General features: G+C 52.5%; 1 protein-coding gene across 1 annotated transcript; it reads right to left on the reverse strand.

The window, feature by feature from the left end:
- Positions 1-708: 708 nt before the first annotated feature.
- LOC141936058 (olfactory receptor 14J1-like) lies at positions 709-14075 on the reverse strand. The gene is made up of 6 exons (XM_074852783.1): positions 14066-14075; positions 13280-13333; positions 3979-4617; positions 1547-1600; positions 908-978; positions 709-786 (listed from the first exon to the last, which is right to left on the reverse strand). Exons 1-6 carry the CDS (start codon positions 14073-14075, stop codon positions 709-711), a joined length of 906 nt encoding a protein of 301 aa, XP_074708884.1.
- Between the last annotated feature and the right edge of the window lie 831 nt (positions 14076-14906).

Below are 14906 nucleotides of genomic sequence, written 5' to 3' on the forward strand. Positions count from 1 at the left end.
TGACCCCATCCATAGTACTGTGTCCAGTTCTGGGGGCCCCCAACATCAGAAGAACACAGACCTGCTCAAGCAGGTCCAGAGGAGGCCATGAAGATGATCAGGGTGCTGGAACACATCCCCTGTGACGACAGGCTGAGAGAGTTGGGGGTGTTCAGCCTGGAGAAGAGAAGGCTCTGGGGAGGCCTTATAACAGCCTTCCAGTACTTCAAGGGGGCCTACAGGAAAGCTGGGGAGGGACTCTTTATCAGAGAGTGGAGGGATAGGACAAGGGGTAAAGGTTTTCAACTGAAAGAGGGGAGATTAAGATTAGATATTAGGAAGAAACCTTTTAATTTGTGTGTGGTCAGAAACTGGAACAGGTTGCCTTCTCGCTGGAACGGTTCAAGGCCAGGTTGGATGGGGCCTTTAGCAACCTGGTCTAGGGGAAGGTGTCCCTGACCAATAATCTTTAAGGTGCTTTCTAACCCAAGACATTCCATGAGTGAAAGATTTTATGATTATTCTCGACTTCCCATCAGCAGACAATGTCCAGCCACCTCCTGGGAGGTAAGAATTCGGTACATGCTTTGGAAGAATAATACCTTAATAATGAAGGTCACGCCCTCCTCTCGGCACTCCTTTCTCTCAGCTGTTATTGCTGAGCATGATGCCATATGCTGTGGAATATGCCTTTGGTCAATTCAGGTCAGCTGTCCCATTTATGTCCCCTCACAGCCACTTGCCCACCCGGAGGGTACCAGCTTCTGGAGGGGGGGTTGGAGAGACAGCCTTCCTGCAGTAGGAACACTGCTGAGTAACAGCCAAATCATTGGTGTGTGATCAACACCGTTGGAGCCATGAGTACGAAGCAGAGCAGGATAGGGGCTGCTATGGGGGAAGTTCACCCCATCCCAGCCAGAGCCAGTACCGTGGGGTTGAGGGGTCTCTTCTGACCTGTGTTAATCTTTGATTCAATGAATCTTTCCCTTGGAGAGCTCTCTGAAGCCAGGATAGACAGAGGAAGAAGAAAAAAGAGAGAAGCAGAAATAGAGATATGAAATACACCAGTGTAAATACAGCAGTTCCTCAGAGGAATGTTTCTCTACTCCAAACCTTGGCAGGAAATCCATCAGATAAATCTGATGAAACAAGCTGACTTCTATCTGCTCAGGGACTGGGTGATGTTTGGGTACAGCATCATGTGGTCATTGTGTCTCAGAACTCCTAATCCAGCAGGAAGCCAATGGCTGTGAAGGGGGCTGTGAGGTCACTTGTGCCTATGCAGGTGATAGGCCACAGCAGGACCACGGCTGAGAAAGGGTCTGTGAGGTCACAGCTGGTAGGTCAGCTCTTGACTCAGGGCTGGGAGAGGACCTTTTAAGGTCCCGTCTGCCAGCACCTCTGCCAGGCCAGCAGAAGGCACCCAGCTGGCACATGGACTGTGAGATCCCCTCTGCCCAAGGGCCCAGGCTCACTCCAGGAAGGGGGCTGAGATTTGGGTTGTTGTGTCTCTTCTGCCTGTGAACATGACAGGAGAGCAGTAGGCACAGGGCTTGGCTGTGTCTACCCGAGAAGCTGTACAGCCAGCAGCCCTGGGAGATCTTGGTGAGGCGGCTTCTGTCTGGTTGGGTGAAAGGCCACAAGAAGGCGGAGGGGTTGTGTTCCCTGCTTGAAGGGTTGTTTCCCAGAGGGTTGTAGGAAACAGCAGGAGACAAAAACATTGTCACACAGTGCAGTTTGGAAGGTGGAGACTGGGCATGAGGAGGAAGAAATGTCACCCCAAGGGTTGTGCTGTGGCACAAGAAGTCATCCAGAAGACAGATGAGATCAGTCCATGTCTCTGTGATTCAGGGAACAGAGTGTGAGTGTGGCCAGACGTCAGTGAAGGTGTGGAAATGCCAGGGGCAGAGCAAGGTGAGGAAGCGAGGTGGGTGTCTACGGCCTGCAGGGAAACAGGAGCAGCTGTGGGACAGCATAGGACAAGCTGTGGTGGAGATGGCAAAGGGTGCTGGCAAGGCTGGGCATCAGCAAGAGAACCGAAGTCTTTGCCCCCTTGGGTACAGCCATCGTCTCTGCCACCAAGGCCTATGAGGGGACATGTTGTCCTCAGGCACTTGGGGGGCCTCATTGCCCCCTTGCACAACCCCCATAGGGCTGGGAACTGTAAACCCATTGTCCTTCACTCAGCATCACCCACCCCACATCCCACTGGTCCCAGAAGAGCCCTGAGCAATGTGTGAAGGACACGATCTGCCTTCCCAGGGGCTGGGGGTCAGGGCTTCACCTTTCTGCTTCATCAAACAAACCCCGGCTTTTCTCAGCACCTGAGCTGCCTGCACTTCCCTTTGCCTACCTGCAATCATGGCCTCCAATTATCTGTCCTAATGAGTCTTTGGGGAGGCTTTGCTGGTCATGGTCCTCAGTGGGACTCCATGATGCTTCAAGGTACTTCAGGTTTTGCTTTTTATATCAAGTCTTTGAGAGGTTCGAGTAATCTCCTCTCAGTACCTGAGGGTCAAATACACCAGGGGCTCATTAAAATAAAACAAGCCCTAAGGAGCCATGTCTCTTCCTGTACTTTTCTTTAAGTCTTCAAGACTTGTACAAGTAATTGGAGCAGTTTCCTCATGTAGTTATGGATGAGTATTTCAAAGAGCTTCAAATAAAATGAGGTTTTATTTTCAAGGGTGTATTTTGTTACTTTTGAGTGTAGAGAAGAGGTGATGTCAGCATTCTCCAACAGATACTGCTGCAGGGTCTCTCCTAAGGACGTCTGGACAGGTGGAAAATCAACTCCTTCAGGTCTGACATAGAATGCACAACCTTGGTAAACCCATGCTGGATTCTTCCAATCACCTCCTCCATTTGATATCTGATATTTGAAACATTCCCCAACAAAATCCCTAAAACAGTCCTCATTGCCTCTTCTCCCCATGGCCATGCCACTTTGGAAGCTCCCCCATCATCTGACCCCTGCCCAGACCCAGCCGTGTCCCATGCTGATCTTTGCAGACAGCCTTGCTCCAGGGTCTGCCGGGGTCTGGGCCAGGAGAGAGGCCGGGCAGGGCTGGCCATTGCCCCCACCCACGCACTGAGCCCAGCAGGAGGATGGAGATGGTCTTGCAGAAAGACTCGTCCATAGCCCTGGGGTGAGTAGCCAGTGCTGGAAATGGCCGATGAGAGAGGCTGGGGGTTGATGAAGGCCCTGGGCCACCCTCCTCGTCTGTCCATGCCACCAAGGGCACAGACCAGCCTCTTCTCTCCTGCACCTGCATGTCTTTGATCCCTTCCACAAGCCCTGGCTCTGCACCACAAATGCCCCGGTGTGAGTCCTCAACCTGTGTGGTCACTCAGTGTGAGTTATATGCTGATGGTGTTCTATCCCCAGTAATTTCCATCCCAGCCCAGCTCCCTCCAAGCTCTCCTACCTCCCCTGCCCTCTCTCCACCTCTCTCCCCAGCAAAGTCCAGTCTGGGCTGGTCCCAAGGCAGTGCCCACTGCAGGGTGCTCTGGGCACTCACCCCACAGCCTCAGCGCCTCTGAAGGGCACAGCATCTCCTCGGGGGCACAGAGGGGTCAGCCCCAGAGATGGGAAGCATCCATGGCACAAGGAGAAGGAGGTCAGGGGCACCCTGCATGCCCTGCTCTCCTCTCCAGCAGATCCTGAGGGGTCTGCAGTCACTCCGTGCCACCCTCTCCCCTCATAATAGTACTAGATGCCTGAGGCAGTAAAGGCAGAAAGTGTTTTCATTCCCGTTTATTCCTGCCCTAGTAAGGATGGATGCCAGAAGAACAGTTTGTGGGTGCATTTATTTTGCTTAAGGACACAGAGTGCCTGGCTCCTCCTTTACACAATGACCATGGGTCTGACAAGACAGGAGAATACTGATGTGGGAGGGAAAGACTAATGGAATTTCTTTGTAGAACACATAATCACAAAAGGAAAAAAATAAAAAAATAACTATATCAAGAAGGAAAGACATGCTTAGGTTGTCATACAGTGGGAGTAATTTGTAGAGAAATGAGAGTCTATGGCTGCCATAAAACGTCCAATCAGTTTCCTCAGGGCATCCTTGATCTCCTGGTTCCTCATGCTGTAGATGAGGGGGTTCAGTGTTGGAGGTACCACTGAGTACAGAACTGCAACCACCAGGTCCAGGGATGGGGATGAGACGGAGGGGGGCTTCAGGTAAGCAACCATGCCAGTGCTGATAAAGAGGGAGACCACGGCCAGGTGAGGGAGGCACGTGGAAAAGGCTTTGTGCCGTCCCTGCTCAGAGGGGATCCTCAGCACGGCCCTCAAGATCTGCACATAGGACACCACAAAGAAAACAAAACATCCAAATGTTAAACAGGCACTAAAAAGAAGCAGCCCAACTTCCCTGAGATAGGAGTCTGAGCAGGAGAGCTTGAGGATCTGGGGGATTTCACAGAAGAACTGGTCCAGGGCATTGCCTTGGCAGAGTGGTAGTGAAAATGTGTTGGCCGTGTGCAGGAGAGAATTGAGGAATCCAGTGCCCCAGGCAGGTGCTGCCATGTGCACACAAGCTCTGCTGCCCAGGAGGGTCCCGTAGTGCAGGGGTTTGCAGATGGCAACGTAGCGGTCGTAGGACATGATGGTGAGGAGAGAATACTCTGCTGTAGCACAGAAAAAGAAAAAAAAGAGCTCTGTGGCACATCCCAAGTAGGAGATGGCCCTGTTGTCCCAGAGGGAATTGTCCATGGCTTTGGGGAGAGTGGTGGAGATGGAGCCCAGGTCGAGGAGGGAGAGGTTGAGGAGGAAGAAGTACATGGGGGTGTGCAGGTGGTGGTCACAGGCGATGGCGGTGATGATGAAGCCGTTGCCCAGGAGGGCAGCCAGGTAGATGCCCAGGAAGAGCCCAAAGTGCAAGAGCTGCAGCTCCCGTGTGTCTGCGAATGCCAGGAGGAGGAACTCATTGATGGAGCTGCTGTTGGACATTTGTTCTCCCTGGGCATGGGGGAGTGTTGAAAAAAGAGAAAACATTGACAAGTTAGGGCAGATTTCTTTGAGTCAATCCTAAACATCCCCTGAAAATGACTTCTTTTTCTTTGGGGGAGCTTCATTTAACTCCTTTTTATGAGCTCAGGTTCGTGCTGCTGAGTGAGGGCACTTTCTTTGAAGAAGCAGAAGACAACATCTCTCGCATTGCTTTGAGATGGAACCCGGGGGAGCCCTGATCAACAAAAGCGCTCCCTGTACCCTCGTGCAGAGTCAGGAGAGCTGCTCTGTCCACAAGTGACCTGCTGGTCATCACACAGGAGCCCTGTGCTTATTACACTTATCTCTGCTGGAGGATAATCTCACTAGCACCGCATCTGAAGAAGAAACTGGGCTTTTGTGAGCTTAGAAGTCTCCAGTTTCAAAGTCCATTTCTCCAAACTCTTCTCTCCTTTCTCATGCAGTGAGAAGAGAATGATGAGGAGGGGTGGCCTGGCTCTTTGCTGCCTGGAGATACCCCTGCAGGAGCTATTTGTTTCTAAGTCTCCTCCCTGCCAGTGCTCACAACCCCCATCCCACCCGCTGTGTGCTCAGCTCTGCCCTGGAGACCCCTCCTGGCAGCAGGGCCCTGCCCAGGGGCATCTCCCTGTCAGCAGGTCCTAAGGACTAGGTCAGATAAGCACTGATACTGCAAGCAAAGGTGGTGCTGGTGCTGTCTGTAGGTAGAGGGGTGGGTGAAGGCACTTTATGTGGCTTCTAGCAGATCCGCTGATCCCCCCGTGTAACAGATCAGGAGTCACTGATTTATTCACTTTTGGCAGCATCTTTCCATTTCACTGAAAAGAAAGCTGAAATCACAGACCCTAGAAAGGTCTTAATCTTCCAGAAATCCCCTGCCTTTGATTCCTCTTGAAAAGCTGCCTGTGCCAGTGTCCTGGCAACAGCTTCACAAGACCCCTCCACAGCAGAAGGACCCTGTTCTGCCAGGGGTCTCTCCTTCCCCACACAGCTTCTCCCCACAGCGCCGTGGGCAGCTCCCCGGGCAGGCTGAGTGCTGACCCTGGCAGGCGGCAGAGTCCCTGCCCCAGCACACAGCCCCTGGGCTGCAGGGACCCTGCTCTCAAGGACAGCCCTGGGCACCCCTGGCTGCACCCGCGCCTGCACACCCCTGCAGCCGTCCCCGGGAGAAGGCAGCCGCCATGGCCTGTCCCTCTGACAGTGCAGCAGGGAAGCCCTGCTCTGGAGCACGGCCTCCTCCTCCTGCAGACACCAGGGACATTCCTGGTGGCTGTGCCGGCTTCACCACATCCCTCCACCACCTGCAGCTGCATTGCCCTGCACCCACAGACTTACTGTGTCAAGGGCTGCGAAGATTTCTCCTCCAGTGAGCTCTCAGCATCCTGCCACTGCCGTCTGCCTTTCCCTTCTCTGTGCCCGGCTCCTCTGCCCTCGGTGCCTGCAGGCAGTGCCCTCAGCCCTGCTGCGCTTTGCAGAGGAGCTGCTCCTGGGCAGAGCTGTCTCTCTGCAGCGCTGACCACTTGCCCTGAGCTCCCTCTGTCCCAGGAGCCCGGCCCAGCTCTGCAGCAGAGGACCAGCCCAAGGCATTTTAATGACACGCAGGTGGGTTTGGTGTTGAGTCCATGAAACTCAGGCAGTGATAGGAATTTGAAGATCCCTCTGAAGACATCCATGTCAGATGCAAAACAAAAGATCGTAGAGTGTTAATGGGTACCACTGAGGACCATTACTTACAAAGCCTCCCCAGGGGCTTGTTAAAGCAGAAAACTGAAGGCAGAGATGACAGGTAAACAAAGGCCATGTCAAGGGGGAACAAATTCTGAGTAAACCTGGATGTGTTACATTAAGCCTAATGCCGAGGTCTGATACCCAGCCCTTGGATCTCCCTTCACAGGGCAACATGTCCCTCACACAGAGCTCAGGGCTCTTCCTGGGGCAGTGTGATGTGGGGATGGGCAATGCCAAGGGCAGGACTATGGTCCAACACCTCCCAGGCTCTCGGGTGGGGCAGGGGAGGCCCTGAGACCCAGTGCTGGAAGGGGAAGGTGCTTCCTCATCAGCATCAGTGGCAGAGACAACAGCCAGAGCCAAGGGCAGAAAGAGCTCATCTCTGCTGGGGGATTTTCAGACTTTCCTCATCCCTCTATCGTCTCCACCACAGGCTGTCCCACCGTGTCCCACACCTGCACCTCTTTCTCTGCAGGCTGGAGATGTCCACCCGACTACCACACCTTGCTCTCACCTCAGCATCTCCCTTCCTTTACTGAGATCTCTCCATCCTCCCTGGCTGCTCTTGAAACACAAAGCCTGGGGCTGCTCCAGTCTCCCTCTGGGTGACTTGTTACACCACAGCACTGCCCTTCGAGTGACATTTCTCTGTGTCCAGTCTGGGCCTCCCCAGCTGCACTTGGTGGCATTAGTTCTTTCTCATGATGTATCTCGCTACAAAGAAAAGCTCCATCCTCCCTGAAATCACCCCTCAGTCACTCTCAGGCTACTCCTATAGTGCCTGGAGCCTCCACACCACTGGGCCAAAGAACTCCAGGTCCCTCAGCCACCTCACACAGCTCATGGGCATTAGGTCCTGAACCCCACCTTGGCAGAGCTTCACTCAACACTCTCCAGGTCCTCCCTACTTCTCCAGAATGGGGAGCCACATCCTGGGACACACCCATGTGCGTGTGGCCACACCAATGCTGCATGGAGGGGGATGGTAACTCAGGTTGTCAGGGTGGGCCATGCTCCTCCAAATGCAGCCCCGTAGGCAGCTGCCCTTGTTCATCGTGTCCATCCTCCACTGGCTCGTAGGGCATCCCTCGTAGTGCCCAGGCCCTTCTCGTCAGAGTCGCTGCTCAGCCAGGCAGGTCTCACCTGTCCTGATGTATGAGGCTATTCACCCCCACCCATGCAGGCCCGGCCACGTCTCTCTGTAAAACTTCATGTGGCTTCCATTTGCTTAATCCCAGATATTCTCAGTGTGTCCCTTGAGTAAAACTCCATTTCATCATTTTTTCCTGTTTGTGTGCAGTTGGCTTATCTTGACTGGGGTGTCTCTAACAAGAGAACAGCATAAGAAGTTGCAGGGCACTACAAATCCCCTCTCCTGGAGAAACTGTGGGGTTCTGGTGGTCTGGTACTGATAAGGCCATGGGGCTGGACCCAGAGGGGAAGTTGCCCTTTGTGGAAGACAGCAGCAGGAATGTGTGGAGCTCTGCCTGGGGATGGATGATGAGTCAGTTGAGAGCTGAAAGGTCATGGGCAACACTGTGGTGGGTAGATGTCTGCTATGGACCCCCGTGATGAGGAAGAGGAAGTAGATGAAGCCTTCTGCATTTAAATGGAATTAGCTCTGGATCTTATGGAAGAACTAAACTATCCCAGTATTTCCTGAAGGGGCAACATAGCAAAGTGAATGCCATTCAGGAGGTGTTTGGATTTCCTCGACAACATCCTCCAGACAAGGGTGACTGAGGAGCCAGTTTGGGGAGCTGTCCTGCAGGCAATCATACTTAGAAACAAGGATGAGCTGGTCAGGGATGTAACAGTCAAGGGTGGGAAAGTTGAGTTGAGGCTCCTGAGAGAAGGGAAGAAGGCAAAGAGCAGGACTTCAGTAGAGCAGGCTCTGGCCTGATGAGGAACCTCCTGGGAAGAAGACCATGGGACAGGATGCTGAAGAATTTCCCAAATTAAGACACCCGATGTAATCAAAAAAGAGGAAGATGGTAGGGTCCACAGACATATGTTCTGCATACAAAATAGAAAGCTGGAGTTAGAGGCCAAACAAGTAAAAGATTTAGAAACGGAACTAAAGGTTTTAGAAAATTACCTCGAGAAAGCAGGAAGAGCAGCTCAGTTTCTAGTACAAGTGACAATAAATGCAATGCATTCCCTGCAGTCTGGGAACTCAAGAGTAAGTCTTGGTCAAGATCCATAGGTTCTACTGGGAAGGCCCAGGTTCCTGTGGGCTGGCACCATGGATCCTGGTACCCTTGCCAGCAGATTCTTGGGGATGACCCACAGATGAAGAAGCCATTGGGAACACGAGAAACTTGGCCTTGTTATTAGCAGGCACAGGAGCATCCATGAACACTCTTGTCTCATCTGGGGTAACCTCAGGCTGAATAACTGCAGAAAAATTAAAGTCAAGTGGCTGTGACAGAGCCCGTCATCTTGACCCAATTTGGGAAAAGGTCACCTTCCAACCAGGGAATAATTCAAGGGAGTCATGTGAACAGACCCATCAGGTCAATGCACACAGTAAGGGAAAGGAATATTTATTATGCTGTAGATGCAGAAGGCAATAAGCATTGGATTGTGCCTCAGAATATTCAAGGAGAATCTCATCAAGCTCCTCCATGAGCTGAGGCAAACACTCTGAGCAGAGTGAAGGACAGTGAGTGCTGGCCTAACACGAAGAAGGATGTAGATCTCTGGGGTAGGAGCTGTCTGTCTTGTGCTGTGACCAGTGCAGATTACACTGGAGTAAAAGCCCCAGCCCAGCACCAACAGAGTGGAGGCCCACGGCCACACTGGAAGACTGATTTGGTGGGAGCTCTGCCAGTGACAGCTTGAAACACCAAGTGCATCTTGGTAGTAGCAGATCCTTTTAGTGAATGGACAGAAACCCCCTTGCAAAACCAACATGGTTGCCACCACTGCAGATCTCCTGTTGAACGCTGTTATTTCTTGCTGGGGTCTGCTCCACAGCACTGAGTCTGATCTCAGCACCGACTTTGTGGCAATAATTCTGCATGAGCACTGCAAAGCCTGGACATGACATGTCCCCCCTGGCTCTGCCAACCCGTGCGGCGGGGGAGAGGGAAAGGGCAGTGAAGGGGGTGGGTTTGGCTCTTGACCGTGGGGTGCAGCAGCGATGAGGAGTCAAGGGAGTGGATGGGGAGAGACAGGGAAAGGGACCACAAATTGTGATGTTGATTGTGAGGCCACTCCTGTTACAGGATCCTGATTGGCCAGCAGATGTCCCCAGTAATTTGGGGACAAGATGTTCATCATAAAATGACTCATCCCAGCTGAGACAGGAGAGGGACAGAGAGGAATGGGAGAGGCAAGTCAAGGGGATCTGGCTGGAATGGGGATGATTTTGAGGTCACTTCAACATGCTTGGGGATGGGAGGGGGTGAGGCAGGTGGAAGAGGCCCACCTGGGGTCTGATTCTGGGGATACCTCTGTTATTCTGACCTGAAAAACCACGAGAGACACAAGGGCCAGCAGGGTTCATGGCCACCATGCTAAAGGTCTAGCCCTGAGATGGGTGAAAAATCTTTTCCTTATCTCCAGGTTGAACATCCCCTCTTTCACCCAACACTCACCTTCCATCCTCTGAACATGCACCATGGTGCAGAGCCTAGTTCTCTATTCTTTATGGCCTCCTCGTAGGTGCTGCCAGGCTGCACTGAGGTCCCCCTCAGCCCTCCCTTCTCCAGGCTGAACAAGCCCAGCTCCCTCAGCCTCTCCTCACAGGCAAAGCATTCCAGGCATGGCCTCTCTTGGGGGCCATTCACCAAACCCCCTCCAGCTTGCCAACATCATTCTTGTCCTGGGGGTCTGAAATCTCGACACAGTAACCTGGACAATGCCCTCTCTTGATCTCCTGGCCGCACTCCTGGCCATCAAGCCCCGGGGGCAGCTGGCCTCCCTTACTGCCAGGGCACACGGCTGCCTCCTGCCCAACCCACCAAGACCTTTCCCGCGGGGATTCTTCCAGCCAGGCAGCCCCCAGCCTGTGCCATTGACAGGGTGAGGTTGTCTTAAGGCCTCATGTACTTACTCTTCATGGTCAGGAGGTCTGGACTAGACATCTGCCCACCACAATTTTGCCCATGATTTTCTTTCCTCTCATGTTAACTCCTCAGCTCTCCGCTGACTCTCAAGACCTCACAGTTTCTCCAGGAGGTGGTTTTGGTCACCTTACTGTTACAGTAGCTACTTGCAAACCCTCTGGGCTCTCTAGTGTCCAGTCTAGACTTAGGCTATCAAAAATACCAGGCTTCCTGGCCTCTTGTACTCACTGGTTACTCTCGTTTGATGTTCACTACTGGTTACACCCACCAACATACACACCAATGTGACATGCACACACACAACGGTCTTGCCAGTTGCTGCCCCCCACAGAACAGTTGGAAGAGCAACTGATGTCATCTACCTGGACTTGTGAAAAGGATTTGACACTCTCCCACATGAGATCCTTGTCTATAAATTAGAGAGAAATGGATCTGACAGATCAACCACTCGGTGGATAAGGAATTGGCTGGACAGTCTGACTCAAAGATTGAGATCAGTGGCTCGATTTTCGAAAGGAAAGTGGTGATGAGTGGCGTTCGTCAGGGGTCAGTATTGGTATCGGCGCTGTTTATGATCTTTGTTGGTGACATGGGCAGTGGGACTGGCTGCAGCTTCAGCAAACTCTCCAGCAACACCGAGCTGTGTGGTGCGGTCTCCATGCTGGAGGGAAGAGATGTGCCATCTAGAGGGACCTGGACAGGCTGGAGAGCTGGGCCTGCGCAAACCTCATGAAGTTCAACATGTCCAAGTGCAAGGTCCTGCTTATAGTTCAGGCCAATCCCAAGCACAAATACAGGCTGGATGATGAGTGGATTGAGAGCAGCCCTGCGGAGAAGGACTTTGAGGGAAAACTGGCTGTGAGTCAGCCATGTGCACTCACAGCTCAGAAAGCCAACTGTATCCTGGGCTGCATGAAGAGAAGGGTGGCCAACAGGTCAAGGGAGGGGATTCTTCCCCTCTACTATGTTCTTGTGTGACCCCATCCATAGTACTGTGTCCAGTTCTGGGGGCCCCCAACATCAGAAGAACACAGACCTGCTCAAGCAGGTCCAGAGGAGGCCATGAAGATGATCAGGGTGCTGGAACACATCCCCTGTGACGACAGGCTGAGAGAGTTGGGGGTGTTCAGCCTGGAGAAGAGAAGGCTCTGGGGAGGCCTTATAACAGCCTTCCAGTACTTCAAGGGGGCCTACAGGAAAGCTGGGGAGGGACTCTTTATCAGAGAGTGGAGGGATAGGACAAGGGGTAAAGGTTTTCAACTGAAAGAGGGGAGATTAAGATTAGATATTAGGAAGAAACCTTTTAATTTGTGTGTGGTCAGAAACTGGAACAGGTTGCCTTCTCGCTGGAACGGTTCAAGGCCAGGTTGGATGGGGCCTTTAGCAACCTGGTCTAGGGGAAGGTGTCCCTGACCAATAATCTTTAAGGTGCTTTCTAACCCAAGACATTCCATGAGTGAAAGATTTTATGATTATTCTCGACTTCCCATCAGCAGACAATGTCCAGCCACCTCCTGGGAGGTAAGAATTCGGTACATGCTTTGGAAGAATAATACCTTAATAATGAAGGTCACGCCCTCCTCTCGGCACTCCTTTCTCTCAGCTGTTATTGCTGAGCATGATGCCATATGCTGTGGAATATGCCTTTGGTCAATTCAGGTCAGCTGTCCCATTTATGTCCCCTCACAGCCACTTGCCCACCCGGAGGGTACCAGCTTCTGGAGGGGGGGTTGGAGAGACAGCCTTCCTGCAGTAGGAACACTGCTGAGTAACAGCCAAATCATTGGTGTGTGATCAACACCGTTGGAGCCATGAGTACGAAGCAGAGCAGGATAGGGGCTGCTATGGGGGAAGTTCACCCCATCCCAGCCAGAGCCAGTACCGTGGGGTTGAGGGGTCTCTTCTGACCTGTGTTAATCTTTGATTCAATGAATCTTTCCCTTGGAGAGCTCTCTGAAGCCAGGATAGACAGAGGAAGAAGAAAAAAGAGAGAAGCAGAAATAGAGATATGAAATACACCAGTGTAAATACAGCAGTTCCTCAGAGGAATGTTTCTCTACTCCAAACCTTGGCAGGAAATCCATCAGATAAATCTGATGAAACAAGCTGACTTCTATCTGCTCAGGGACTGGGTGATGTTTGGGTACAGCATCATGTGGTCATTGTGTCTCAGAACTCCTAATCCAGCAGGAAGCCAATGGCTGTGAAGGGGGCTGTGAGGTCACTTGTGCCTATGCAGGTGATAGGCCACAGCAGGACCACGGCTGAGAAAGGGTCTGTGAGGTCACAGCTGGTAGGTCAGCTCTTGACTCAGGGCTGGGAGAGGACCTTTTAAGGTCCCGTCTGCCAGCACCTCTGCCAGGCCAGCAGAAGGCACCCAGCTGGCACATGGACTGTGAGATCCCCTCTGCCCAAGGGCCCAGGCTCACTCCAGGAAGGGGGCTGAGATTTGGGTTGTTGTGTCTCTTCTGCCTGTGAACATGACAGGAGAGCAGTAGGCACAGGGCTTGGCTGTGTCTACCCGAGAAGCTGTACAGCCAGCAGCCCTGGGAGATCTTGGTGAGGCGGCTTCTGTCTGGTTGGGTGAAAGGCCACAAGAAGGCGGAGGGGTTGTGTTCCCTGCTTGAAGGGTTGTTTCCCAGAGGGTTGTAGGAAACAGCAGGAGACAAAAACATTGTCACACAGTGCAGTTTGGAAGGTGGAGACTGGGCATGAGGAGGAAGAAATGTCACCCCAAGGGTTGTGCTGTGGCACAAGAAGTCATCCAGAAGACAGATGAGATCAGTCCATGTCTCTGTGATTCAGGGAACAGAGTGTGAGTGTGGCCAGACGTCAGTGAAGGTGTGGAAATGCCAGGGGCAGAGCAAGGTGAGGAAGCGAGGTGGGTGTCTACGGCCTGCAGGGAAACAGGAGCAGCTGTGGGACAGCATAGGACAAGCTGTGGTGGAGATGGCAAAGGGCGCTGGCAAGGCTGGGCATCAGCAAGAGAACCGAAGTCTTTGCCCCCTTGGGTACAGCCATCGTCTCTGCCACCAAGGCCTATGAGGGGACATGTTGTCCTCAGGCACTTGGGGGGCCTCATTGCCCCCTTGCACAACCCCCATAGGGCTGGGAACTGTAAACCCATTGTCCTTCACTCAGCATCACCCACCCCACATCCCACTGGTCCCAGAAGAGCCCTGAGCAATGTGTGAAGGACACGATCTGCCTTCCCAGGGGCTGGGGGTCAGGGCTTCACCTTTCTGCTTCATCAAACAAACCCCGGCTTTTCTCAGCACCTGAGCTGCCTGCACTTCCCTTTGCCTACCTGCAATCATGGCCTCCAATTATCTGTCCTAATGAGTCTTTGGGGAGGCTTTGCTGGTCATGGTCCTCAGTGGGACTCCATGATGCTTCAAGGTACTTCAGGTTTTGCTTTTTATATCAAGTCTTTGAGAGGTTCGAGTAATCTCCTCTCAGTACCTGAGGGTCAAATACACCAGGGGCTCATTAAAATAAAACAAGCCCTAAGGAGCCATGTCTCTTCCTGTACTTTTCTTTAAGTCTTCAAGACTTGTACAAGTAATTGGAGCAGTTTCCTCATGTAGTTATGGATGAGTATTTCAAAGAGCTTCAAATAAAATGAGGTTTTATTTTCAAGGGTGTATTTTGTTACTTTTGAGTGTAGAGAAGAGGTGATGTCAGCATTCTCCAATAGATACTGCTGCAGGGTCTCTCCTAAGGACGTCTGGACAGGTGGAAAATCAACTCCTTCAGGTCTGACATAGAATGCACAACCTTGGTAAACCCATGCTGGATTCTTCCAATCACCTCCTCCATTTGATATCTGATATTTGAAACATTCCCCAACAAAATCCCTAAAACAGTCCTCATTGCCTCTTCTCCCCATGGCCATGCCACTTTGGAAGCTCCCCCATCATCTGACCCCTGCCCAGACCCAGCCGTGTCCCATGCTGATCTTTGCAGACAGCCTTGCTCCAGGGTCTGCCGGGGTCTGGGCCAGGAGAGAGGCCGGGCAGGGCTGGCCATTGCCCCCACCCACGCACTGAGCCCAGCAGGAGGATGGAGATGGTCTTGCAGAAAGACTCGTCCATAGCCCTGGGGTGAGTAGCCAGTGCTGGAAATGGCCGATGAGAGAGGCTGGGGGT

This window comes from Strix uralensis, chromosome 31, assembly GCF_047716275.1.
Source record: "Strix uralensis isolate ZFMK-TIS-50842 chromosome 31, bStrUra1, whole genome shotgun sequence".
NCBI lineage: Eukaryota > Metazoa > Chordata > Aves > Strigiformes > Strigidae > Strix > Strix uralensis.

Excerpts from the sequence above, each read along its gene's own strand:
- LOC141936058 (XM_074852783.1), bottom strand. Across the intron at positions 4,618-13,279 it reads CTGGCTGTACAGCTTCTCGG|CAGAGTATTCTCTCCTCACC; the intron begins GTAGACACAGCC and ends TCTGTGCTACAG. Across the intron at positions 1,601-3,978 it reads CTCTACAAATTACTCCCACT|ACAGAAGCCGCCTCACCAAG; the intron begins GTATGACAACCT and ends TCACCCAACCAG.